The sequence below is a fragment of the Lytechinus variegatus genome, chromosome 8 (assembly GCF_018143015.1).
Source record: "Lytechinus variegatus isolate NC3 chromosome 8, Lvar_3.0, whole genome shotgun sequence".
Lineage (NCBI taxonomy): Eukaryota > Metazoa > Echinodermata > Echinoidea > Temnopleuroida > Toxopneustidae > Lytechinus > Lytechinus variegatus.
Window position 1 is genome coordinate 5077728 of NC_054747.1, and position 25678 is coordinate 5103405.

Sequence of the window (25678 nt, forward strand, 5' to 3'; positions counted from 1 at the left end):
AATTACAATGAAACAAAGAGCCTCGACCCCACCCCCCCCCCATAAAAAAAGAAAGAAATACGAACGAAAAATAAGGCAAGAGAATACAGCGTAATTCAGGTGAAACAACAGTAACATTCTTTCTTTGGTATTTTATTAACCCCTTGAGGGGTGGGCCGATCCCGGAGGTACTGCAATACCGGGCCAACCCGTGGCCAGGACGGAGCAAGCCCCTATTCCATGGCCTAAGTTCAAAAATCAGTTTAATATACAAGCGACTCGGTGAGTCGCGTTTCAGATATTAAGCTGAAAAGAACAGATACTACACATGATCTTAGCCAAAAGGCCGAGAAGCGATACCGGTTTGCCGTTTTCTGAAACATCTATACTTTAAATTTTAATAAAGAAAAACAGTGAGGCATTTCAAAGAGTTTAACCTTATAACAACCTCAATATCTTTTAAAAGGACGATAGTTATCGGACGAAGATATTAACACATTCCGGCGAGCTATTGTCTCTAACAAACCTGGGCAAAAACAATGACCAACCGTTCTTTATAGAAATGATATCAACATCAATAGTTAAAAAGTATCTCATTCGCAAGGCCCTTCTCTGGACGACGTACATTGTCAACCAGGTACAGGGTAGATACGGGGTAAATGACAATTTCATTCATTCCAAAGATTTTTAAATTTGATACAGCTGATTGACCAAAGGGTATGCATTCGATTCACCGTCCAACAGTGATTCCAGAAAGGACAATCACAGAACCTCCTTCGTCCAAATTGCTAAGAAATGTCGCTTAACTTTTAAGAACTATTTGACTGGCGAAAGAGTGCCCGCCTCTACTGAAAAAGTCGGTCGTTTGCGGGAAGTCCCCTGAAAATTGAGAAAAATCACCGGTGGAATCGATTACAAGCGCGAGAAGCACACGACTTTCTCAGTACAAATAGAAACAGTGAAACAGGTAGTGGATAATGATTTGTTTAATGATTTATTCAATTTCTTTTCGAGAAAGACAAATGGCTGATGCTTGAATATAACGTTGAATATAATGTTCAAATTACAATGAAACAAAGAGCCTCGACCCCCCCCCCCCTAAAAAAAAGAAAGAAATACGAACGAAAAATAAGGCAAGAGAATACAGCGAAATTCAGGTGGAACAAAAGTAACATTCTTTCTTTGGTATTTTATTAACCCCTTGAGGGTGGGCCGATCCCGGAGGTACTGCAATACCGGGCCAACCCGTGCCAGGACGGAGCAAGCCCCTATTCCATGGCCTAAGTTCAAAAATCAGTTTAATATACAAGCGACTCGGTGAGTCGCGTTTCAGATATTAAGCTGAAAAGAACAGATACTACACATGATCTTAGCCAAAAGGCCGAGAAGCGATACCGGTTTGCCGTTTTCTGAAACATCTATACTTTAAATTTTAATAAAGAAAAACAGTGAGGCATTTCAAAGAGTTTAACCTTATAACAACCTCAATATCTTTTAAAAGGACGATAGTTATCGGACGAAGATATTAACACATTCCGGCGAGCTATTGTCTCTAACAAACCTGGGCAAAAACAATGACCAACCGTTCTTTATAGAAATGATATCAACATCAAAAGTTAAAAAGTATCTCATTCGCAAGGCCCTTCTCTGGACGACGTACATTGTCAACCAGGAACAGGGTAGATACGGGGTAAATGACAATTTCATTCATTCATTCCAAAGATTTTTAAATTTGATACAGCTGATTGACAAAAGGTATGCATTCGATTCACCGTCCAACAGTGATTCCAGAAAGGACAATCACAGAACCTCCTTCGTCCAAATTGCTAAGAAATGTCGCTTAACTTTTAAGAACTATTTGACTGGCGAAAGAGTGCCCGCCTCTACTGAAAAAGTCGGTCGTTTGCGGGAAGTCCCCTGAAAATTGAGAAAAATCACCGGTGGAATCGATTACAAGCGCGAGAAGCACACGACTTTCTCAGTACAAATAGAAACAGTGAAACAGGTAGTGGATAATGATTTGTTTAATGATTTATTCAATTTCTTTTCGAGAAAGACAAATGGCTGATGCTTGAATATAACGTTGAATATAATGTTCAAATTACAATGAAACAAAGAGCCTCGACACCCCCCCCCCCCCCTAAGAAAAAGAAAGAAATACGAACGAAAAATAAGGCAAGAAAATACAGCGAAATTCAGGTGAAACAAAAGTAACATTCTTTCTTTGGTATTTTATTAACCCCTTGAGGGGTGGGCCGATCCCGGAGGTACTGCAATACCGGGCCAACCCGTGGCCAGGACGGAGCAAGCCCCTATTCCATGGCCTAAGTTCAAAAATCAGTTTAATATACAAGCGACTCGGTGAGTCGCGTTTCAGATATTAAGCTGAAAAGAACAGATACTACACATGATCTTAGCCAAAAGGCCGAGAAGCGATACCGATTTGACGTTTTCTGAAACATCTATACTTTAAATTTTAATAAAGAAAAACAGTGAGGCATTTCAAAGAGTTTAACCTTATAACAACCTCAATATCTTTTAAAAGGACGATAGTTATCGGACGAAGATATTAACACATTCCGGCGAGCTATTGTCTCTAACAAACCTGGGCAAAAACAATGACCAACCGTTCTTTATAGAAATGATATCAAGCATCAAAAGTTAAAAAGTATCTCTTTGGCAAGGCCTCTCTGGACGACGTACATTGTCAACCAGGTACAGGGTAGATACGGGGTAAATGACAATTTCATTCATTCCAAAGATTTTTAAATTTGATACAGCTGATTGACCAAAGGGTATGCATTCGATTCACCGTCCAACAGTGATTCCAGAAAGGACAATCACAGAACCTCCTTCGTCCAAATTGCTAAGAAATGTCGCTTAACTTTTAAGAACTATTTGACTGGCGAAAGAGTGCCCGCCTCTACTGAAAAAGTCGGTCGTTTGCGGGAAGTCCCCTGAAAATTGAGAAAAATCACCGGTGGAATCGATTACAAGCGCGAGAAGCACACGACTTTCTCAGTACAAATAGAAACAGTGAAACAGGTAGTGGATAATGATTTGTTTAATGATTTATTCAATTTCTTTTCGAGAAAGACAAATGGCTGATGCTTGAATATAACGTTGAATATAATGTTCAAATTACAATGAAACAAAGAGCCTCGACACCCCCCCCCCCCCCATAAGAAAAAGAAAGAAATACGAACGAAAAATAAGGCAAGAAAATACAGCGTAATTCAGGTGAAACAAAAGTAACATTCTTTCTTTGGTATTTTATTAACCCCTTGAGGGGTGGGCCGATCCCGGAGGTACTGCAATACCGGGCCAACCCGTGGCCAGGACGGAGCAAGCCCCTATTCCATGGCCTAAGTTCAAAAATCAGTTTAATATACAAGCGACTCGGTGAGTCGCGTTTCAGATATTAAGCTGAAAAGAACAGATACTGTTTATTTCAAGTTTATTAGGACCCACAGTCCAAAAATCAAATATCAACATATTTACAATGTAAAATGGCATATAAAATATAATATATAATATGAACATCAAGGTAACATGAAGAAATGGAATACATGACTGAATGTAAACAATGTGTCTTACAAAGGATATGAAATAAAAACAGGTCTGAAGTTGAAGACTAAGAGCAACTATGTGAGTGACCTCGGCCGCTCTAGCGCGGCGAAAGTTATAAACACTATATGCACTTTGCATGAACCTCAATTTTATGCAGGAATGTATGACTAAGATGTGTGAGATAGCAAGCAATTTTAAACTATATAGTGACGGTCTGAAATATGCCGAAACATATCTAACAATTAATGGCACTAAAATTAATGAAAAAATCTAGACTAAAATATTGTAACATGAAAACTAAACAGAGTTATCTACTATCTATAAACTATTATACAAAACGCTCACTAAGTGGACGAAACACATATTACATGGAATGAAAGTGATAATAATAATACTAGTACTATATCCTAGGTACAAAATAAATATTGAAATATCTAGCTGTATGTGTCTAAACTAAAATAATAAAATATCAGTATATAACACACAGTGTTATTAAAGTAATCTACAATAACTCATTACTCAGCCTATTGAGTTCATCTATACTTGTACTAATATTACTTATTATGGTAACTTAAATTTGACTTCTTTCCCTTTAACTGTACAAAAAGAAGTTTCCACGTATCCACGTGTCTTCAAACTTATCCGTTGGCCATCTATTGAAATCAGCCAACAAACGAACCCGAATCTCTTCTTTAATATTGCTAATTGTAACATCTTCTGAGATGCGACTTTTCTCAAAAATGAACGAACACCGATGATTCCAAATTGCTTTCCTAGTGACTACGTAAATAAACCATACCCTGCTCCATAATCTGCGGTCATTAATAGGAGTAGGGATTCCATACAAAAACAGCCTTCTATTCAAAGGTATATTAGACCCTAATAGCTTCTTTGTTACCTCACACACCCAACAAATAATCTGATACACTGATTGACAATCCCAAAACACGTGGTCAATGTTTTCAATGTTTGTACAGAAAGGGCATACCCCGTCACTAATACCCCAACGGGATAATTTATCCCTAGTATACATTGCACCGTGCACGGTGTTCCAACTAAAAGACTTTAGCGTGTTACAAAGTAAAGACTGATGAACCAAACTCCAAATCGAGGGCCAATCCCAGGAGGGGTTAACGACCTCCACGCGTGGAGCGTGATCCACTGACAGTAGATTTACGATGCGGTCCAATCTCGCACAGCTGTTTGTGAAGTCATGTTTACGATCTAAAAGGGTCAAAATCACGGACCAAGCTTGAGAGTAGCTTGCCGACATAACATCACAATGCGGAACCAGATTGGACCACAACTGAGGAGAAATCCTCCTCAGTTTATACCCCAAGAAATAACGTGTGAACATAAAATTATGTGAACTATCATCGCCATCATCTAGCTGTTGTAATATATTTCGTATGAACAGTGCCTGATTTCTCTCAGTCAACTTGTGAAGCCCGAGTCCCCCTTTGTCTGTGGTCAGACTTAATGTTTCTCGGGATACAAGCTCTGTCTTTTTTCCCCAAATAAACTTAAACACACTTTTAAGGACTTCCTTGTAAACTTCCTCACCTGGGAGGTATACACGTGTTGCATAATAGAATAACGGATAAACACAAACATTTACCACTGTAGCTTTTCCAAGCAAAGTAAGCCCACGATTTTCCCAAGTTTTAAGTTTCGCTATGGCTTTCGCACACAACGACTTCCAAAAGGATCGAATACAGTTCACTGTTCCATAACAAATTCCATTTATCATAATTTTATCTTCTACCCAATTAATATCTCCTTTTAATTTCCGCCCTCTAAAGGCTCCTAACTTCAATCCATGAGTTTTCTTAAGATTCAAAGACGCACCCGTTGCTCTTTCAAAAAGAGCAAAGGATCTAAAATAATTGACAATATCAGTCTGTGACGTAGCCACACATGTGGCATCATCAGCATACTGTAAAAGTTTGACAGAGACTCCCTTCCCTCCGGGAATATGAAAGCCCATTATATCTTTCCTTGACATGATAAATCGAGCTAATGGCTCTATAAACAATACATACAAAGCCGGTGACAATGGGCACCCCTGTCTTACACCCCGCCCAATTATCACCTCCTCACTGAATTGACCGTTAACAAGAACGCGACTTCTAATACCCGTATATAAAATTTTCACCCAAGAAATAAAACGGGCACCGAACTTAAGCTTTGACAAGACTTTAAACATAAACTCCCAGTCTACTTTATCAAAGGCTTTGTGTTGATCAATCGAAATGAGTGCGCATGAATTCCCTTTTAGCTTCGAATAGTCTACAATATCACGTAATAAACATAAATTCTGGTGGATTGATCTACCAGGTACAGAACACGTTTGGTGACTATTTACTACATCACCCATTACATTAGACAATCTTAACTGCAATATTTTAGATATTATTTTATAATCAACAGTCAGCAGACGTATCGGTCTTCGATTTGCAGGGTCCAAAGGATCCCCTCTCTTTGGCAAAAGAGTAATAACCGCAGTACGCTGTGTCTGTGACATAAACTTATTCAAGAAAATTTCATTATATACACTAAGTAAATCATTACCAATAACATCAAAGAAACTAACATAAAATTCAACTGACAAACCATCAATACCTGGAGATTTGTTCTTAGGCATTGAAGCAAGTGCATTTCTTATTTCACTCAAACTAATAGCCTTATCCATAGACTTAGATTTATCTTCCTCAATACATTCTGATAGTGAATTTATAAACATATCTTGTAGTTGAACATCGTTTGTGGTATCTGGTGTATACAGTTTGGTATAAAATTCATGGAAGACCGTGATTATATCGTCTCCCGAAACAATGCGACCTTGTGAATTTCTCACTTCTCTTATCGCTTTCGCCTCTCCGTTGGCTCTCTCTATTCTATTAAAGTGCCCCCCTGGCCGCTCCTTGTTATCAAGATACTTCTCTCTTGATCGAACAAAAGCCCCCCTGTTTTCTTCTCTGAGTAAATTTATCACTTCATCTTTATTGCCTGTCATGCACCTGTTTTGCAAAGCTTCTAAACGTAAACGTCTTTCTCTTGCTCGCCGAACCCCATGCGAAATTGATAACTCTTTTATACGCTTCTTTATATCTTCCCACCAGTCTATTAGAGATGTAAACCCTGGTTTCAAAGTCTGCCACATACCATAATAAAACTTCAAATCATTGACAAACGTATCATCATTACACATAGAAACATTGAATTTCCAATATGACTTCGAATTGACATTATTTTGTTGCGGAACGCTTATAGTAGTGCTAACAACATCGTGATCTGATAGGGGAAAATTAATCTTTGAAACATCCAAAATGTGAAAATTATCATTCACATATATTCTATCTATTCTAGAACTTTGATTTTTCCCGGGATGTGCCCAGGTATGACCATTACCGGATGAAATACATTTTGTCCAGACATCAATCAACTGGTATGATTTTGTGAAAGAGTTAAGCTCCTTCTTCCCAACAAAACAAGATGAGTTTGAAGAATTACCGGAGCGATCTTTTTCGAAAAGTACACAATTAAAATCTCCACCAATAACTAATGGTATATTCCCCTGTGTATAGGAATACATATCACTGAAAAACGAAACACGTTGAATGGGATTATTAGGTGCATATACATTACACACTCGAAAAGAGTGAGTAGATAAAGTACATATAACTGTGACCATACGGCCATCATTATCATTTCTAATTTGCGAAAAGGAACATTTTAACTTCGGTGAGAATAAAATAGCCACCCCTGATGAATGATGCGACGGTGCAGGGGAATGGAAATCAAATCATTTCCACGATTTTTTTATATTACATCTCCTAAAAAACGTTTTCTGAAACAAAACAATATCAAGAAATGAGAGAAACACCGGTGGATTTAGCAACTACACCGTCTCCGACAAAGAGAAATAGAACAAATAGAAACAGCGAAACTTTGAGTGGATATGAATGTTTTAATAATTCATTTCAATTTCTTTTCGAGAAAGACAAATGGACAATGGTCAATAAGTTGATAGAAAAGATCAATACAAATTACAATGAAAGAAAGACCCCCCCCCCCCCATTAGTAAATCTTCGCCTACAACATCAAAATTCGTTGATAAAGCTCTGCTGAGAGGCCGTCTTTACCAGGGGATTTGTTCTTTGACAAAGCAGACAATGCCTCTTTAATCTCCACTGTAGAAATAGGTTTATCAATCAACGCTGATTGTTCAGAACTAATTCCCACATTACCTTAGTGTAAAAGAACATCTTGAAGTTCTACATCAAGACTATTATCAGCTTTATACAAATAATCAGAATAAAACTCATGTAAAAACAGTAACAACATCCTCCCCGGAGACAACATTTCCGTTTTTGTTTCTTATTTATTCAATGTATTTATACTAAGCGTTAGCGTTCCCACTAATGAAAGTATCAACCTGCAGGTCTTTTCTTGTTATCTATGAATTTTTCTCTCGAGCGAACAAAGGCCCCTCTTCTCTCGTCTTGCAAAAGAGTAGATATAGATCATTATTATCAGCGTTCATACAAGTATTTTGAAAATACCATGTCGGATGTGGCTTTTCAAATTTATTGTTTATTGTTAAGCGCGTTTTATCCTTTACAGGGGCCGCGGCACGGTTTTTCAAAGTGGGGGGGGGGCTGAGCCGGCTGACCATGCAAAAAATCATAATCTTTCGGATTTTTTTTTCCTTTTTGTACACGGCTTTGGAAAAGGTGAGGGCTGAAGCAACCCGCCACCACCCCCACTTCCGCGGCCCCTCCTTCAACAATTAAGGTACTTCAACTTTATAGGATGGACCCGATATGCGGCATGTCATTGCGAAATTCTTTAACCACACTATGTGTTATATATACACTGATATTTTCTTTGTTTTAGTTTGAACGCACATAATTAGATATTTTAACTGAGCGCGCTATCATCGGTATCATACCATATAATTAGATGTGTTTCGTTCACTACGTCAGCGTTTTGTGTAATAGTGTATTTTTTTTAATAATAGAATAATTTTGAATAATTTTCAACTCGTGGGCTGGATGACCCTCTTCAGCCACAGGCTGTCCTTCTGAGGGGTCCAGTGTACACGTTTAAAAAATACAAACATACAATATACAAACAAATAAAGAAAACAAAACTCAATCCTATACAAAATAACTTTGTACAAATTACAAATTACAACTTATACAAATGTAAAAAAAAAAAAAAAGGGGGGGGGTAGAAAGTGGGATGGGGATTGTGTCACTATGGCTGTCACTATATATAGTTCATACATTGTGTGTTATTTTCACTTGTCGTACATTGCTGAATAATTTTCATGGGTTTAGGTCATATCATAAAGTTTGTATGCTAGTATTGTGTTTATAACCTTTCCCGCGCAGTAGCGATCGATGTCTCTCATATAGTTAATCTTAGTCTTCATTTTCAGATTTGTTTAATTCATATGCTTGTTTGTCATAGTGTTTATATTGTTATTTCATGCATTCTATTGTTCATGTATGTTACCTTTGATGTTCAGCATTGTATTAATTTTTCTAATATATATGATTATCATTTTTACATTGTATGTTGATATTTGAATTTTTGGACTGTGGGTCCTAATAAAATCGAAAGAAAAATATCAGTTCTTTTCAGCTTAGTATATCTGAAACGCGATTCACCGAATCGCTTGTATGATTAAACTGATTTTTTTTAACTAAGGCCATGGAATTAGGGGCTTGCCCAATCCTGGCCACGGGTTGACCCGGTATTGCAGTACCTCCGGGATCGGCCCATCCTTCAAGGGGTTAATAAAATACCAAAGAAAGAATGTTACTTTTCATCCACCTGCATTATACGCGCTTTTTTTGGAGGGGGGGGGGTGGGGTCTCTTAATGTAATTTCAACATCGTATAAAAAGACCCTTTCTATGAACTTATTGACCATTGTCCATTTGTTTCTCTCGAAAAGAAATTGAATAAATTATGAAACAATTCCGTATTCACTACCTCAGTTTCAATGTTTCTATTTGTATTAGCTCTTCGTCGTAAACGGCCTAGAAAGATCTTTAGAACGTTTCCTTAGTACTATGATATAAAACACACTTTGATTTCTGACAACACAAGGGTAGAAATATTCATCCATGTCATGTTTATGCCTCCCAAGTGAGAAGAATTGCTGACCATGGCCAACTATGGTCAATCACCCGAGTAACATGTGATTTTGGTATGGTCTCCATTGGTCATCAATGACATTCCATTCTACTCACTATAAAAGCCCGCCCTTTTGCTAAATCAGGGGTCTGTCACCAGGGTGCCTCTCCACCTTCGTGTGAGGTTCCATACTTCCAATGTCAACCATCATTATGGTCATTGAGAAAGAATATTCTATACTTGACTTGCTGTGAAAGTTCCATCAGGGATATCCAACACCCTGGTTCCATACCTTAATTAAACTTCGATATTTAACAATACACGAGTGAGTGAACGGTATCTTCTGTTTGACGTGTGATGTCAAAGTGACACTCTATACATATCGCCATCGAAGAGTTCTATGTAATATCCATATTAAATAGAATGTTATACTATCAAGATTGTGACTGTGTTACATGTTCCTCTCGAAGTGGATGATAATGTCTTGAAAAAGTACGGGAAGGTGCTGGCAGGAAGGTTTCTAACTTTTAAGGACCATCCAGGACTTTTCAGTGGAGTTCGCCAATGCCGAATGGAGGTTGAAAATAGTATCCCTTCTTCCATAAGCCTTGGAGGAAGGAATTGCTGGGTCAGGTACGATGGACAGCCTCGTACACTTGCTTAAAGAGTGGCCAAAATGGACACGAAGCGAAGGAATGCCGTGTTGTAAAGTGTTTCAGATGCAGAAAGGAAGGACATGTGGCGAGTGCTTGCAATGAGGAGCTGGCGTGTACTACATGTGGAAAGACAGTTCACCCATATAAAGCTTGTCCCATCAGCTTCGCAAACAAACTGAAGCAGTCGACGTCGTGGATCAAGGGAGGAGGAGAAACGTGGAAAATGGTAAAGCGTCAGCCCCGCATGGAGAAGATACCACCCCATCTTCTGCACCTCAAGAGAAAAATAAGGGACACAGAACTTTGATGATTCTCATTAGTAGCACCCAGATGATCACGCTAATGAACACGATCAAGACGACAGTGAACCTAGTGATGAGGAGATGGACACCCAGCGATCCTGGGCCGCATCTGTGGAAGAGGAGAAGCTAAGTGATTCGCCGGCCGAAGCTGCGACGCCAGCTTCGAAACGAGCATCGTCACCAAAGAGCAATGGAAGTAAAAACAGATCGAAGACGCTTGCTCGGGATCAGGTGACGGCTACGAGAGCCATAACGTCAATTTCAAATATGACGGAAGAAAAAGATTGGATTGCTTGTCCCGAACCCCAATGTGAAAACAAGTTCAGTATCTACAAGGACTTTTTGGAACACTTGAAAACCAAACATCCAGTGCAAGTACCGAACGCTTTCCCTGTCCGATAAAAATGTGTAATAATAGTTGTTATAATCCAAAGGAGTGGCTTAATCACCTCAGTTCAAAACACCCTGACTTTGTGCGCCAGCACGATACTCAATATTTTGATAACTATTTGTGGTAAGACTGGTAAGACAGGTCACTCATACAAAGCCTGATGTCCAATCAGCTTTGCAAGCAAACTGGAAGAGTCTACGTCTTGGGTTAAGGGAGGAGGGAAACAGTTGAAATTGGTGATACGGCCCCACCTTCGGCTCCTCAGGAGGAAGATAAGGGAACACAAAGTCTATTTGAGGATTCTCAGGAAAGTAGCACCACGTCTGATCATGCTACTAACCAGGATCAGGACTCTTTAGGAGGATAATGAACATAGTGATGAGGAGATGGATACCCAGCGATCCTGGGCCGCATCTGTAGAAGAAAGCTAGACGTTTCGCCGACCGACGCTGCGACGTCGGCTTCGAAAGACACCGCCGACGCTGACGTTTCAAACGGAGGACGACGGGGACAGAAACGAGCATCAGCACCAATTAGCAGTGGAGGTAAACATACTTCGAAGACGCTTTCCCGGGATCGGGTGACGGCTGCGAGAGCCATAACGTCAATTTCAAATATGACGGAAGATAAAGATTGGATTGCTTGTCCCGAACCCCAATGTAAAAACAAGTTCAGTATCTACAAGGACTTTTTGGAACACTTGAAAACTAAACATCCAATGCAAGTACCGAACGCTTTCCCTGTCCGATAAAAATGTGCAATAATAGTTGTAATAATCAAAAGGAGTGGCTTAATTACTTCAGCACCAAACATCGAATGATGACTGCGAGAGCCTTAACCAGATGACGTCATCTTCCAATATCATGACGAGCAAAAATTAATGATGGCCGTATAATCACAGTTATATGGACTTATAAATATGTGCAATAATAGTTGTAATAATCCAAAGGAGTGGCTCAATCACCTCAGTTAAAAACACCCTGACTTTGTGCGCCAGCACGATACTCAATATTTTGATAACTATTTGTGGTAAGACTGGTAAGACAGGTCACTCATACAAAGCCTGATGTCCAATCAGCTTTGCAAGCAAACTGGAAGAGTCTACGTCATGGGTTAAGGGAGGAGGGGAAACAGTTGAAAATGGTGATACGGCAGCATCGCAAGGAGAAGATGCCGCCCCACCTTTGGCTCCTCAGGAGGAAGATAAGGGAACACAAAGTCTATTTGATGATTCTCAGGAAAGTAGCACCACGTCTGATCATGCTACTAACCAGGATCAGGAGGATAATGAACATAGTGATGAGGAGATGGATACCCAGCGATCCTGGGCCGCATCTGTAGAAGAGAAGCTAGACGTTTCGCCGACCGACGCTGCGACGTCGGCTTCGAAAGACACCGCCGACGCTGACGTTTCAAACGGAGGACGACGGGGACAGAAACGAGCATCAGCACCAATTAGCAGTGGAGGTAAACATACTTCGAAGACGCTTTCCCGGGATCGGGTGACGGCTGCGAGAGCCATAACGTCAATTTCAAATATGACGGAAGATAAAGATTGGATTGCTTGTCCCGAACCCCAATGTAAAAACAAGTTCAGTATCTACAAGGACTTTTTGGAACACTTGAAAACTAAACATCCAATGCAAGTACCGAACGCTTTCCCTGTCCGATAAAAATGTGCAATAATAGTTGTAATAATCAAAAGGAGTGGCTTAATCACTTCAGCACCAAACATCGAATGATGGCTGCGAGAGCCTTAACCAGATGACGTCATCTTCCAATATCATGACGAACAAAAATTAATGATGGCCGTATAATCACAGTTATATGGACTTTACCTACTCACTCTTTTCGGGTGTGTAATGGATATGCACCCAATATCCTATTCAACGTGTTTCCCTTTTCAGTAATAATTATGTACTCCTATAATTACAAAGATGACCCTATGCTCTTCAATCATTATGGCATCAGACACTACCAGATGGAGATCGAGAAGAATATTCCGTCAGCTCTGAATCTCGAAGGCCGTAATGTGTGGGTCCGATACCAGGGCCAATCCAGATCGTGCCTTAAGTGCGGCTGCGAAGGTCACGACTCAAAGGATTGTGAGGTGTTGAGATGTTACAGATGCCACAAGATAGGCCATGTGGTATGCCGATGCCAGGAAGGGGAGATCTGCACCACGTGCAGGAAAGTTGGACACACAGAGCCGCTTCTCCTCGCCTCCAAGTTGAAACAATCAAATTAATGATTAATTACCGATGTTGGAGAAAGAGTGCGATGTAACGTCATACTCCAAACCAGTCAAGTTCGTTAAGTTGCTTCGTGTGCCATTCTGGGTTGAGGAGAATACCGTTCGACATGTGCTAAAAAGTTACGGGAAGGTGTTGGCCGGACGTCAACTCACGTATAAAGAGTATCCTGGTGTCTTTAATGGCATCAGACAGTACAAAATGGAGGTCGAGAAAATATTCCTTCAGCACTGAAATTAGGAGGCCGAAATGTGTGGGTACGGTACCAGGGCCAATCGAGAACATGTTTAAAGTGTGGCAGTGAGGGTCACGACGCCAAGGAGTGCGAGGTTGTGAGGTGCTACAGGTGTCATAAGATAGGTCATGTGGCATACAGGTGCCAGGAAGAGGAGATCTGCACCACGTGCAGGAAAGTTGGACACACAGAGCCTGCCCGCTTTTCCTCGACTCCAAGTTCGAATTAAATTAAATTGAATTAAGGAGTGGGCATCGGGAGGAGGAGTTGTGATCGAGGAAGGATCCAGGAACACCAGCCCATGAAGAAGAGGCCGAAGGCGTTTAGGAGGAAGAAGAATCTGAGCCTGATGAAGAACATGAAGCAATATCCTCGATTGTCGACGAGGAGGAAGTTGTGGAGGGATCCCCAATCCGGGCAAGCTCAAGTATTTTTTATTCGAATGAGGTTATGGAGACACAACCGACGGAATCGATTATAAGCACGTGAGGCGTGTGACTTTCTCAGCAACTTCGACGAAGAGCTAACAAATAGAAACAGGGAAACTTAGGTAGTTGATACGAAATTAATAATATTTTCCAGAAAGACGAATGGACAATGGTCAATAAGTTGATAGAAGCGATCAATACATTGTTGAAATTCCGGGTTGATATTACAATGAAAGAAAACCTTCCCCAACCCCCCCCCCCAAAAAAAAGAAGAAGCGTAATGCAAGTGGAAGAAAAGTAACATTCTTTCTTTGGTATTTTATTTACCCCTTGAGGGGTGGGCCGATCCCGAGGTACTGCAATACCGGGCCAACCCGTGGCCTAAGTTCAAAAAATCAGTTTAATATACTAGCGATTCTGTAGTGCGTTTCAGATATTAATTAATTTTATAAGGACCCACAGTAAAAAAATCAAATATCAACATATTTACAATGTAAAAATAACATATATATAAAAGAAATACTGAACATCAAAGGTATCATACATGAACAACAGAATCCATGAAATAATATAAATACTATGACATACAAAGATATGAATTAAACAAGTCTGAAAATGAAGACTATTTAGAGTAACTATTTCACAGACCTCGATCGCTACTGCGCGGCAAGGATAAAAACATAATTATTCACTTGGCATACAATTTTATGACCTAAACTCATGAAATAGCACACAATGTATGCATGGTGAATGCCTGAAATAAGCCAAAACATATACCTAAATGAACAATTTAAACTAAAATATTCTAATGTGAAGAATAAACAGAATTATCAACTATTAAAAAAAAAACTATTACACAAAAAGCTAACTTAGAAACACATCGAACATGGTATGATAACGATCATAATAATACTAATAGTACTATACAGAATAGCAAGCGCGGTTACAATGACTACTAAAAATACGTATGTCTAAACTAAAACATTTAAAAGTATCAGTGTATGTATATTTCATCAAATTGGATGTAAAATAAGAAAGTTTTGACATTTTAAAGTTCATTTATTTTTTCATAATTTTACAGATATACATAACTCAGCGATGTGCAAATGAGAATCAAAAAGGGAAGAGGGCGCGGACGAGCAACAACACAATTTTTTTTTTTTTTTTTTTTTTAGAAAATAGTAAATAGCAAAAAATTTCATGCGGCGGCCAAAATTGATGCGCGCGAAGACGATCAACTACTTTCTTATTTTACTTGGCCTAAAATACGTATGTCTAAACTAAAACATTTAAATATCAGTGTATGTATATTTCATCAAAATTCGGATGTAAAATAGGAAAGTTTTGACATTTTAAAGTTTATTTTTTCATAATTTTACAGATATACATATCTCAGCGATGTGCAAATGAGAGAGTCGATTACATCAATCATCGACTATTTCTTTCTTTTTTCTTTGAATTACACAATATATCATTTTTTCATAGTTTTTACAATAATGGTCAACGTAAATACACCACTAAATGTCAAAACAATGCTAATTCTACATATTCAAGGAGGACTAAATCTTTGTTTCACATGACAATGAGTAAAAAAAAATAAGATAGATTAATATTTCATATTTCATACAATTAAATACAAAAATAGAGGATGAGTGACGTCATCAGTCCCCCCCCCCTCATTTGCATACTGATAAGGATGTGCATATATCTGCTTTGTGAAATTTTCAGTGTTATGTTTGTTAGATTTTTGTCCTATTATTCAATCAATCCTTTGTTGAGGTGGACTTTTGTTTTAACCTACCAATACGCAACGGTGTTTTGTAAAAAAAAAATCGAAAACAAAGACTATACGCAACGAAGACCATACCATGGCGAGAAGGTAGAGGTTGGTTTAGAACCCGCTTGCCAACCATGCATTCTGCAGAAGAATAAACACTAACACAAACAAAAGGACGTATTATTATCCCTAAAAGGACTGGGCTGTTTGAGATGTATTGAGGATCTCGGTCGTCGTTCACGCGGACATTGGGCAAGCACATTCTTCACCACATAAACTAAAAGCTAACTTTATAAAAAAAAAAAATCTGAGAAAAAGAATTATTTATTATAAATTAAATATGCAAGTTTATTCATGAAAACCTTATTTGCACATTTAATGCCCAATTTCACTTCTTTTTTCTCTTTTTTTGCTGATGTCATCTTTTTCGTTTCGAAAATATTGCGCGAATTGTCGAGGGGGGGCATCATGGCCCCCAGTCCTTTTAGGGTTAAAGGATTAATCGCGCTTGACATTAAACATTAAATTTTAAAAGCCTCATCCGACCTGTGATCTATCACGTACACGAGGTATAAAACTGAAATAGCTAGTGACTGTTTAAATTCAGGAAAAAAAATTGTATCAAATACAAACGAGGTAGATGTAAAAGCAACATTGTACTCTCATAGTTATAAGACAAGGTTATGATGGAAACCATATCAAATAGCAGTGAAGGATCGAATTATAAAATATCCCAGCCTACTTGAAAGATTGAGAAAAATACCAAAAAATATGATACTTAAAAATCAGCGCAAATTCAGTTTAATTCCTTCCCCATTGATGGAAAAAAAATGTTCTTCCCCGGGAAAGATTCGTCCGAATTTATCTTTAGACCATCGCCTCAGGTCGATTTCTTTACGACCACCCAAGCCAAATCATGAACGAGCCTACAAACAGCCATTACGACCGAAACGAGTTGTTACTGCATGCCGGAATTTACCCAACCGAGAACAAAAGGACTTTTACCTTCACTTAACCCCCCCCCCCCCCATTTTGATAACTTTTCTCTTGTGCACAAACATGTGTAACTCTCCAATACTAAAAGATATTTACGTAATGGGCGGTGCATCATCTTCCATAATGGAAGACCAATCCCGGCCCGCGCCATGATTGGTTTGCAATAACAATGTTTGGCACATATATTCACTCGAACCAAGAACATCACTGATACCCTTACATTCATTAGCAAAATTACAATTACTGCAATGCAAACATAAAATTGATAAGACACAGACACACAGCAAAAACTGTGGTGTTAACCGCCCGATAGAGGACCACACCAGTTATTTTACACCGGTGTTAAATTGGTGGTGTTAGTTTTACACCTATAGGTGTTATACTACAACACCTTTTGTTGTTAAATTTACATTCTTTGGTGTTATGTTTAATCTCTAGGAGTAGGGTGTAATTGTAACACCTCAGGGTGTGGTCCTCTATTAACACCAATTGGTGTCAGTTTTAACACCGCAGTTTTTACAGTGCATAATTTCACTACAATGGGGGACTGACCACAGATGAGGATGCATACTGTAACATTTTAAATTTCTTTCCCATGCACTACCACCTGGGATACGAAATCCTAAATACCTTCATGCCGCATTAGTTGTGCTTGCGGTTCAATAGACAAAATATATAACAAAGGAGAGAGGGGGCAGCCCTGTGCGTCTTACACCTCTTATTTCACTCACCCTACGCCTACCATCAATTGAAATACGCGACTCTTATGTTTGAATACAAAATCTTAATCCACGCAATATCACCCAGGTGGTTGATCCATTCCCCGATCCATTCATCCGGGCTGTTACAGGAATTCATATCATGCACTCCTTTAGAGGACATAATTATCTTTCCAGTTTCTTCAGCTCTTCAAATCTTTTAAAACGCCGGAATTTGCCAGAACATCCTCCTTCAGTGCACTCGAGCCACTCCTTTTCGGTAGGTCTAACTCTACACGCGAAGCTTTTATAATTCCATTCCCCGTCGTGAGTCGAGGTTGGTGGTGTGAACGGCCGCCCTCTGTTCCTGTGGGAACGACGATGACTTCCACAAAAGTGGCGTTATGAGATCCATCCTGAGACGGGCCGTCCTTGACCCTCCTTGTTGCACCGGAAATCACATTCATAGCTGCATCACACCGATGCCTCGCGGCCTCCATACGTTCTCCTCAATGCAGACGGAATGTTTTTTTTCTGAACTTCCATTGGTGCTCCTTTTATGCATAAGTGCCGCCCTGCTATCCATTTAGTTCATCGTTTCTCACTGTGGCCTATATAATAAGAAAAAACCTTGCACTCCTTTTTCTTCTTTAGAGCTGGAAGAAAGGTTTCTTTAATGTCTACAGACTTGAAGGTTATGTCGAACCTTTTCCGTGGCAAACTCTGGACTGCAATCAGGTGAATAGATGGCTCGATGCCACATTTCTTCAACAACTCGAACACGTCATTAACGTTTGTCGAATTAACGGTCAAAAGAATTGAACATTCACTGCTAAAAGACATGACGGGAGACAGTCAAATATTAACTAAAAAGAAATAACAAAATATGTCAAATGTCTCAGCCAAACGACCTGGGATATAAAGTGGGCTGAGATAAGACTAACGGCTCATAGCTCCATGCTTTGGGCAGAGCGTTCGAATTCGGAAAACACTACATGTACTCCACAAGTTACGATCTTTGCCAAATTTAGGTCGAGAAGTGCAACGATATCGCGTTTAAAAGTCTTGTAATAGAAACAATTATACACAAAACACTGAGGAATAAAGGTCTTTTCACAGAGTTTTAACGTATAATAAGGTTGATATCTTTCAGATGGTGATAGCTAGTGAAGGAAAATCCAACTTCATCCTGCACGCAAAAACGTTGAACTGAGTAGGTCAAGTTGGCACCATATTATCTGATTTCACGATGATTAACACAAGTCAACATTCACTGATGATGGAAGATCGCAAAATGTGTATTCTCCTGGTTAAACTCCTGGTAAAATGAGCAAAATGACCAAAATATGAAAGCTTCAAAGTTCACGGGGTAACGTAGTCTGGCAGTGATCACAGAGAGTTAGTCCAATGCACGTCTGTTCGACACAGGAGCAGAATGGTTACTGAGGACACACGCATGATTCGTTATAGGCACAGTGTTGTTCAGGCATGAACCATGTGGAATCGTGCTGCGTCCGACCTTTCGGACAACTACGCCATCTACGACGAAAATCTATACATATACGTTTCACCCAAGTCATGCAATATTATTTAAATTTCTATTTCCCAGAGAGACGCTTGTTAATAGGCCAATATCAGCTTACAAAAATATTAAATATTATGATTAAATTAGGGGGATTAATGAAAAAGGAAATCTGTCAAAGATTTCATATCTGACCATTAAACGATGGCCACTGCACTGCGGTGAGGAAAAACAACAACACTGAGCTAGCATATCACCTCAAGCATTAAATAGTCAAAATAATGGACACGAAAACAAGCTTAAAGAAATGGTCCGGGCTGAAAATATCTATGTCTTAATACAAAAAGTAGAATTCACTAAGCAAAATTCAGAAAATTTCATTAAAATCGGATAACAAATAATAAAGTTATTGAAGTTTAAATTTGAGCAATATTTTGTGAAAAAGTCATCATGAATATTCATTAGGTGGGATGATGATGTCACATCTTCCCTTTCCGTTTTCTCATGTTATTACATAAAATCATATTTTTTTCATTATTTCATACTTGTGTGAATAATATGTCTCCCTGATAATGAAATAAGTTGCAGCATTAAATATCTAATGCATCGTGTTGTCAATCCCATTTTTTATTATATTTTAGTTTTTGGAGGTAAACATGATATTTCAATAAAGCTAATTTCATATGATAAAATACAAAAGAACAAGTGGGGATTTGACATCATCAGCCCTCCATGACGACTGTTTTCACAAAATATTGCTCAAATTTAAAATTCAATAATTTTGTTATTTATTATCCGATTTTGATGAAATTGTCGGCATTTTGCTTAGTGAATTCAACTCTATTTATTACTCTATAAATACTTTGAGCCCGGACCATATACCTTTAAGTCTAAAATAGACGCTTATCCTAAAATACACTATGTCGTTGTAAAAAATAAATTTATGATGACATGGTTGGCAAATAAAGAGTGGAGGATACAACTACATGTACATGCGTAGACAGATTTATCAGATTGGCAGAACTAAAAACAACTTCTAATCTTTTCACAATCAATTTAGTTTTTACCTAGTGAGCTTCAGTCTATTAGCCGTGGAGGGGGTAGTATCAGACAGTCAGAGGTAAAAAAAAATCACAAGGGAAAAATTATATTGATTGTGAAAAATAAAAGAATTTTCTTTATTTTATTTTATAAAAATTAATGATTTTACGCGGTATAGGCCTGCAAAGCTCATGTAGGGAATTGGACCTAGGGCCTACTTCATCTTGGTATCAACGTGATACAACAACACAGAAGCAAGGCGGATCCAGGGGGCCGAGGGGCCCAGGCCCCCCTAATGGCGGAGCAAAAAAAAAAAGAAAAAAAGGGGAAAAGAAAGGGAAAAAGAGAGGAGAAAAGAGGAAAGGCAAACATAAGAGGAGGAAGATGAGTGAATAAAATAAGATGATGGGAAGACTTGGAATTTCTTTTTTTAATCTTTCAAGTCGGGATATAAAATTTTCGCTCGCGCTTCGCGCTCGCACTGCGTCTTAGGTGATTTACATATCTTGCTCAATATGGAGCTTAATATATCAAATTTTGAAGTCAATATACAAAACACATTTCAGCTAGGAAATTGAACTTTCATTATTTCGTTTGATTTACAAATTTATTTTTAGAAGTGTTCTGTAAAAATGTACGTTTTGTGGTCTCAATATTAAAATTTTCTGTTTGCGCTGAGCGCTCGCAAATTTGATTTGACAGGTACTTATTATTTTCCTGTATTCCATAAAGTTCTCAAAATGTCCCTTTTAGGGTCAGATTGTCAAAACGTATCAGCTAGCGCTGCACACTCGCATATTGATTAATGAGTTATGTATATCTCAATATTAATTCTAAAACAAACTACTTAAAATCACAATTTGATGACAGTTTATCATAAATTTCGGCTCGCGATTTCCGCTCGCATTGATAGATATTAACTCATGGCATGCATCTTATGCATATTTACAAAGGTGCTTTAAATGTCGAGGTTTAAGGCCATAACATTAACATGCAGATTTCGCGCTCTCATGCTTATAGGAAGATAGTCATCATTTTCATATGATGATATAATGTCCTTATAAAATGTCCCATTCCTAAGTCAAAACTCAAAGTAATAATAATGACAAATATCAGATTTTTTTTTTCTGTGATCCATATCCACCTCACAATTTTCCCACGAAGTACTTGCAATACAGAGCTTAAATTGACCCCTTTTCAGATCGGAATATCATATATTTTTAGCTCGCGCTTTGCGCTCGCTTTATTGATTTTCATGATAAGAAAGGAATTTAGGTTACACCAATTCTATAGGTCGAAATCTGAAACACACGTTCATTCAGATACGCAGCTTGTTCTCTATTTAAAATTTTAAATCATTATCCAGTTTCAGATCACAATATCAAAAATTGTCTGCTCGCGTTTTGCGCTCGCATTTTTTATATGTAAAAATTTCCAATAACTTACAAAATATGAATGGAGTGTCCAGAATTTTCCGCTCGCATCAATAATGTTTAGTTTACATGCTTATCCTTTCCACGATTACAAAAAGTGCTTAGAATTTCCATTATTCAGGTAGAAATGTCAAAATTTTTCAGCTCGCGCTTCGCGCTCGCAATATGTTGAAATGTGTAACGTCTTCATGGCTAAGTGCAAACAGTCCACAACAGGCACGTTTTTTATCAGTTCAAAACGTATATAATTTTTTTTGCTCGCGCTATGCGCTCGCATTATTAATGTGAGGAAGATCCCTACGTACTCATCCGTCATGATTTATAAAACTTGAATAGAGTGTCTCGTTCAGTAGGTCTAAAGCTAGATTTTTTTTTGCTCATGCTTCGCATCAATTGTTTAGTTATATACCTATTCTGTTAAGGTACAAAAAGTGCTTAGAATTTCCATTCCTTAGGTAAAAATGTCGAAAAAAATTCAGCTCGCGCTTCGCGCTCGCATTATATGATTAAAAAAAATATGTAACGTCTTCATGGCTATAACTGCAAGCAATTCTTTAACTGTACCCTTTTTCATCACTTTATTTCTGCTCGCACTTCACGTTCGTAGTAATTATTCACTTGCATACACATCTTTTTTCAGGATAACAAACATTGCCCAGAATGTTCAAAATTTAAGGAAAAAGTACATAAGAATTCAAACAAAAAAAATAGCTCGCGCTTTGCGCTTGCATTATATAAATAAGGATTATGGTATTATAAATTTACGTTTATTCATAAGAATAAAGCTAAGAAGTGACTATCATGACTACTCCTTCAAAAAAACAAAAATCCCGGCAAAAATCATATTCGAGCGGCCGATCGGGGGAAAATATGGCTGAAAAAAAATCCCGCCCCCCCCCCTATTGGCGAAGGCTGGATCCGCCCCTGTACTATATAAGAAAATTGAGCACACAACAGCGTAATCGGATATGTCAGCCAAGTACAAAAACGAAATAATAAAATCTCAGGCCTTTATTTATGTTATTCATTACAACTTTAAGTGAAATATTATTGTTCATCGGAGAGCAAAAGAAAGGTGAACCCTTTCCAAATGCCAAATTAAAACTACCATGAAACACGAAACATAATTTCCTGTGAAAGTTGAATTAGAAGTGCATCAACTTAGTCATATATTATTAAGTGACATAAAATTGCACACGAGATATAAGCTACCTCGACAGAAAATGCAGCCAAGAGAGTTACTTGGCTCTAAACAATATGGGCAATAAAATCGGTAGATAAAAACAACATTTAAACGAGGTCAGATTGACTGAAATGTGATACTCATCAACAACAATGCATTTGGAGAATAAAATGTCAGCATAATAGATAAAACATTAAAACTCATGTTTAAGTCATGTTCAGAGTCTGATGTAGTCCTTTCTTACACATTATAAGTATGGAACAAAAAGTTTTTCCCTTAGTCCGCATTTTCTAATTTTGCCATTTTTTACAATCGTCTCAGATCTGCAGTGAGACGTAATCAGATATTACCTTTTAAAATGTTGAAAAAGAACATCGAATTAAAATAATGATTGCATACCAGCTTTTTTTGTCATACCGGACGTAACCTCTGTAGCTCGCTCCAAAAGTTTTTTTTTTTTAAAAAGGAAAAACTGAAATTTATTTTAACAGCATCTTGAAATATTAATTGTTTAAATTGAACCGCAGCCCTCTCATCTCCCTTGTCGCCGCTTTATCACTTTCCATCTCTTTCCATCCCATTTTCTTTCAATGGCAATGTGTCTCCTTCAAGAAGCTCGAACATTTTTTTTAGCAAAATGGAAATGGAGCTGTATCTTGCTTTATTATTAATACTATCACTGACTATAGAGCATACAAAGTACAAATATCTGACAAGATTAATGTTATACCGAGGTTATTTTACCTGACTGCTAAGAAAGCACGAATACCTGTGAGCAAGCAACCAGGGGACCAATGGCCTAAGGTCCTCTCTGGGGGACCTGGTAATGAGGATAAATGCCTTACCAAAGGGCACTAGCGCACCATTTGGGAACCGAACCCCGGGTCACCGAAATCCGAAACCCCCGCTCTACCGACTGAGCTATCGCGCCTCACACGTTGATTGTAATCATTTTGAAAGTGAAACAATGAAAGAGTAACAAGCGAAACCGGGTCCTTGAACCTATATACTGGATCAAGGCACTGATATGTACATAAAAAGTAAATTGCAAAGACTTAGGATATTGATTGCAAACAAAAAGCAATGAACAAATGAAATTATAAAACAAGTACAATTATTACTTTAAAGCACTCAATACAAAAAAGAACCGTGATCCTACCTTGTTCAAGAAAACACATGATAGCAGAAACAAACAGCAATATTCCAGACTTCATTTTGATTTTCCTGAGAGTAGAAGAAGGATATTTTTATTCAGTGTCTTATTTCAGATTCTTTAACAGCGATCGGTGTAAATGTTCAAACTTTTTACCACAGCCAGCTTTTCATTTCATTTCATTTATTGGTTTTTGCAACATTTTTCATAACAAAATTCTGGACACGAAAATACATATCTAAGACTTGACATCAAAATAATAAACAATAGTTTTGTATATTAATCCTCAAACATATCTTACATAAATGAAAATCATTAAGTGGTATTTCCTGTTACAATAAGTAGAATAGTTGCAAGGGTCGTCACAAAAGCAAAGCTTGAAAACGTAACAACCCTGGAAAATAGCCAACCCTGGATAATTGCTTCTGGTGTACCTAACTGATACACTTGAACATTTTGATACCATAATTATTTCAGTATATTATGAAATACCCCCACAATCCAAATTTGGTGGGACTCGTTCCATATAGGCATGATAAGGGCCGAATTATTGCTACACTAGAATACATAATTAGCCTTATTGAAACCAATGTATTATTGGCCTGGATTATAACATTAGAACCATGGCGACCAATAATACATTGATTTCAAAGGACAATGATCAGGTTTGTGGAGTACTGAAGGTATTTCATCATGCTATAATGAAATTCGGTATAAAAAATGCTGAAATCCAAAAATGGAAAAACGTTGACGTCATATTTCGAAAGTGAGCTCCATGAGGTCTTGTCTTTCACCGACTTATTTTACAATTAACTTCAAAATATGTTAAACAATGAATAAAATGGGTAAAACAAAAATTATCATCCACCGTTTATAATAGCATGGATTTCCGCATTGCCCATTTTCCTACACAGTTCATTTCATTTTATTTTATTTTATTTATCAATTTTCCTCCTCCACCACAGCAAAAACTGTGGTGTTAACCGGGGTACATAGAGGACCACACCAGTTATTTTACACCGGTGTTAAATTGGTGGTGTTAGTTTTACACCTATAGGTGTTATTACAACACCTTTTGGTTGTTACATTTACACTCTTTGGTGTTATGTTTAATCTCTAGGGTATGATTTTAACACCTCAGAGTAAGGTCCTCTATTAACACCAATTTGTGTCAGTTTTAACACCGAAGTTTTTGCAGTGACCATACGCATAATTATCAGACATTAGCAGGGTATGCGGTAGTATTGCTTGTTAAAACAAACTGCTTTCATATATACTGTCTTCCTCACGTATAAATCAGTAGTATTTACGTATTAATCAAAGCACAAACCTCGCATGATATAGCCCTATAGTCCGACGTAAAAAAAAGACAATATAATTCAATAAAGAGAGAAAAGGCCGAATGTGGGGGGAAAATTTGATGATGTTTCTAACAAAAAAAATCTTAAACATGTCAAACATTATCGATAGACAAATAAAACTAATTTGAAAATAACCTGACAATATTATTTTCATACCAAACATTAGATTAACTGATTGGGCAAATCTTATTGCCTATGTTATCAAATGGTTTTTACCCAACTAATGTCTGATAGTTGGTTAAATTTCCACATCAGGCCATTGTTCTGCTGTTAAAAAACCCCAACCATCTGCCATGGCTATTGTGCAATAATGGATTTAGTTGAAATTTATATTGGACAATAGTTGATTTAGTCTGAACTTCCAATTACATGTATGGGACAACAGAACTTGGAAGTTCCAACTAAATATGGCTATTTCATGTTATTTGTTTTTAACTTATTTGGCTATACGGAATAGCTAAAACTGAACTACTAACCACACGAGTATGTTAATATAAATCACAACCACCCTCTATCCATTGGTTATATCAACAATATAATGCATTATTTGCT

The 25678-nt window shown here is 37.9% G+C and overlaps 1 protein-coding gene, 4 non-coding genes and 1 pseudogene across 5 annotated transcripts; 2 read left to right on the top strand and 4 right to left on the bottom strand.

The window, feature by feature from the left end:
• Positions 1–145: 145 nt before the first annotated feature.
• LOC121420888 lies at positions 146–337 on the bottom strand. Its single transcript, XR_005970878.1, has one exon. It is a non-coding gene; the product is annotated as a U2 spliceosomal RNA (small nuclear RNA).
• Positions 338–1181: 844 nt separating this feature from the next.
• LOC121420909 lies at positions 1182–1372 on the bottom strand. The gene has a single exon (XR_005970897.1). It is a non-coding gene; the product is annotated as a U2 spliceosomal RNA (small nuclear RNA).
• Positions 1373–2224: 852 nt separating this feature from the next.
• Positions 2225–2416, bottom strand: LOC121420889. Its single transcript, XR_005970879.1, has one exon. It is a non-coding gene; the product is annotated as a U2 spliceosomal RNA (small nuclear RNA).
• An 849-nt stretch (positions 2417–3265) lies between these two features.
• On the bottom strand, positions 3266–3465 carry LOC121420916. Its single transcript, XR_005970904.1, has one exon. It is a non-coding gene; the product is annotated as a U2 spliceosomal RNA (small nuclear RNA).
• A 5677-nt stretch (positions 3466–9142) lies between these two features.
• Positions 9143–9347, top strand: LOC121420918 (annotated as a pseudogene).
• A 769-nt stretch (positions 9348–10116) lies between these two features.
• Positions 10117–12587, top strand: LOC121420592 (zinc finger CCHC domain-containing protein 3-like; the record flags this gene model as incomplete). Its single annotated transcript, XM_041615254.1, is given in 3 exon segments — positions 10117–10350; positions 10353–10660; positions 11981–12587. Coding segments are annotated over 3 exon segments (642 nt in total), but the record flags the coding sequence as incomplete, so codon positions are not given.
• Between the last annotated feature and the right edge of the window lie 13091 nt (positions 12588–25678).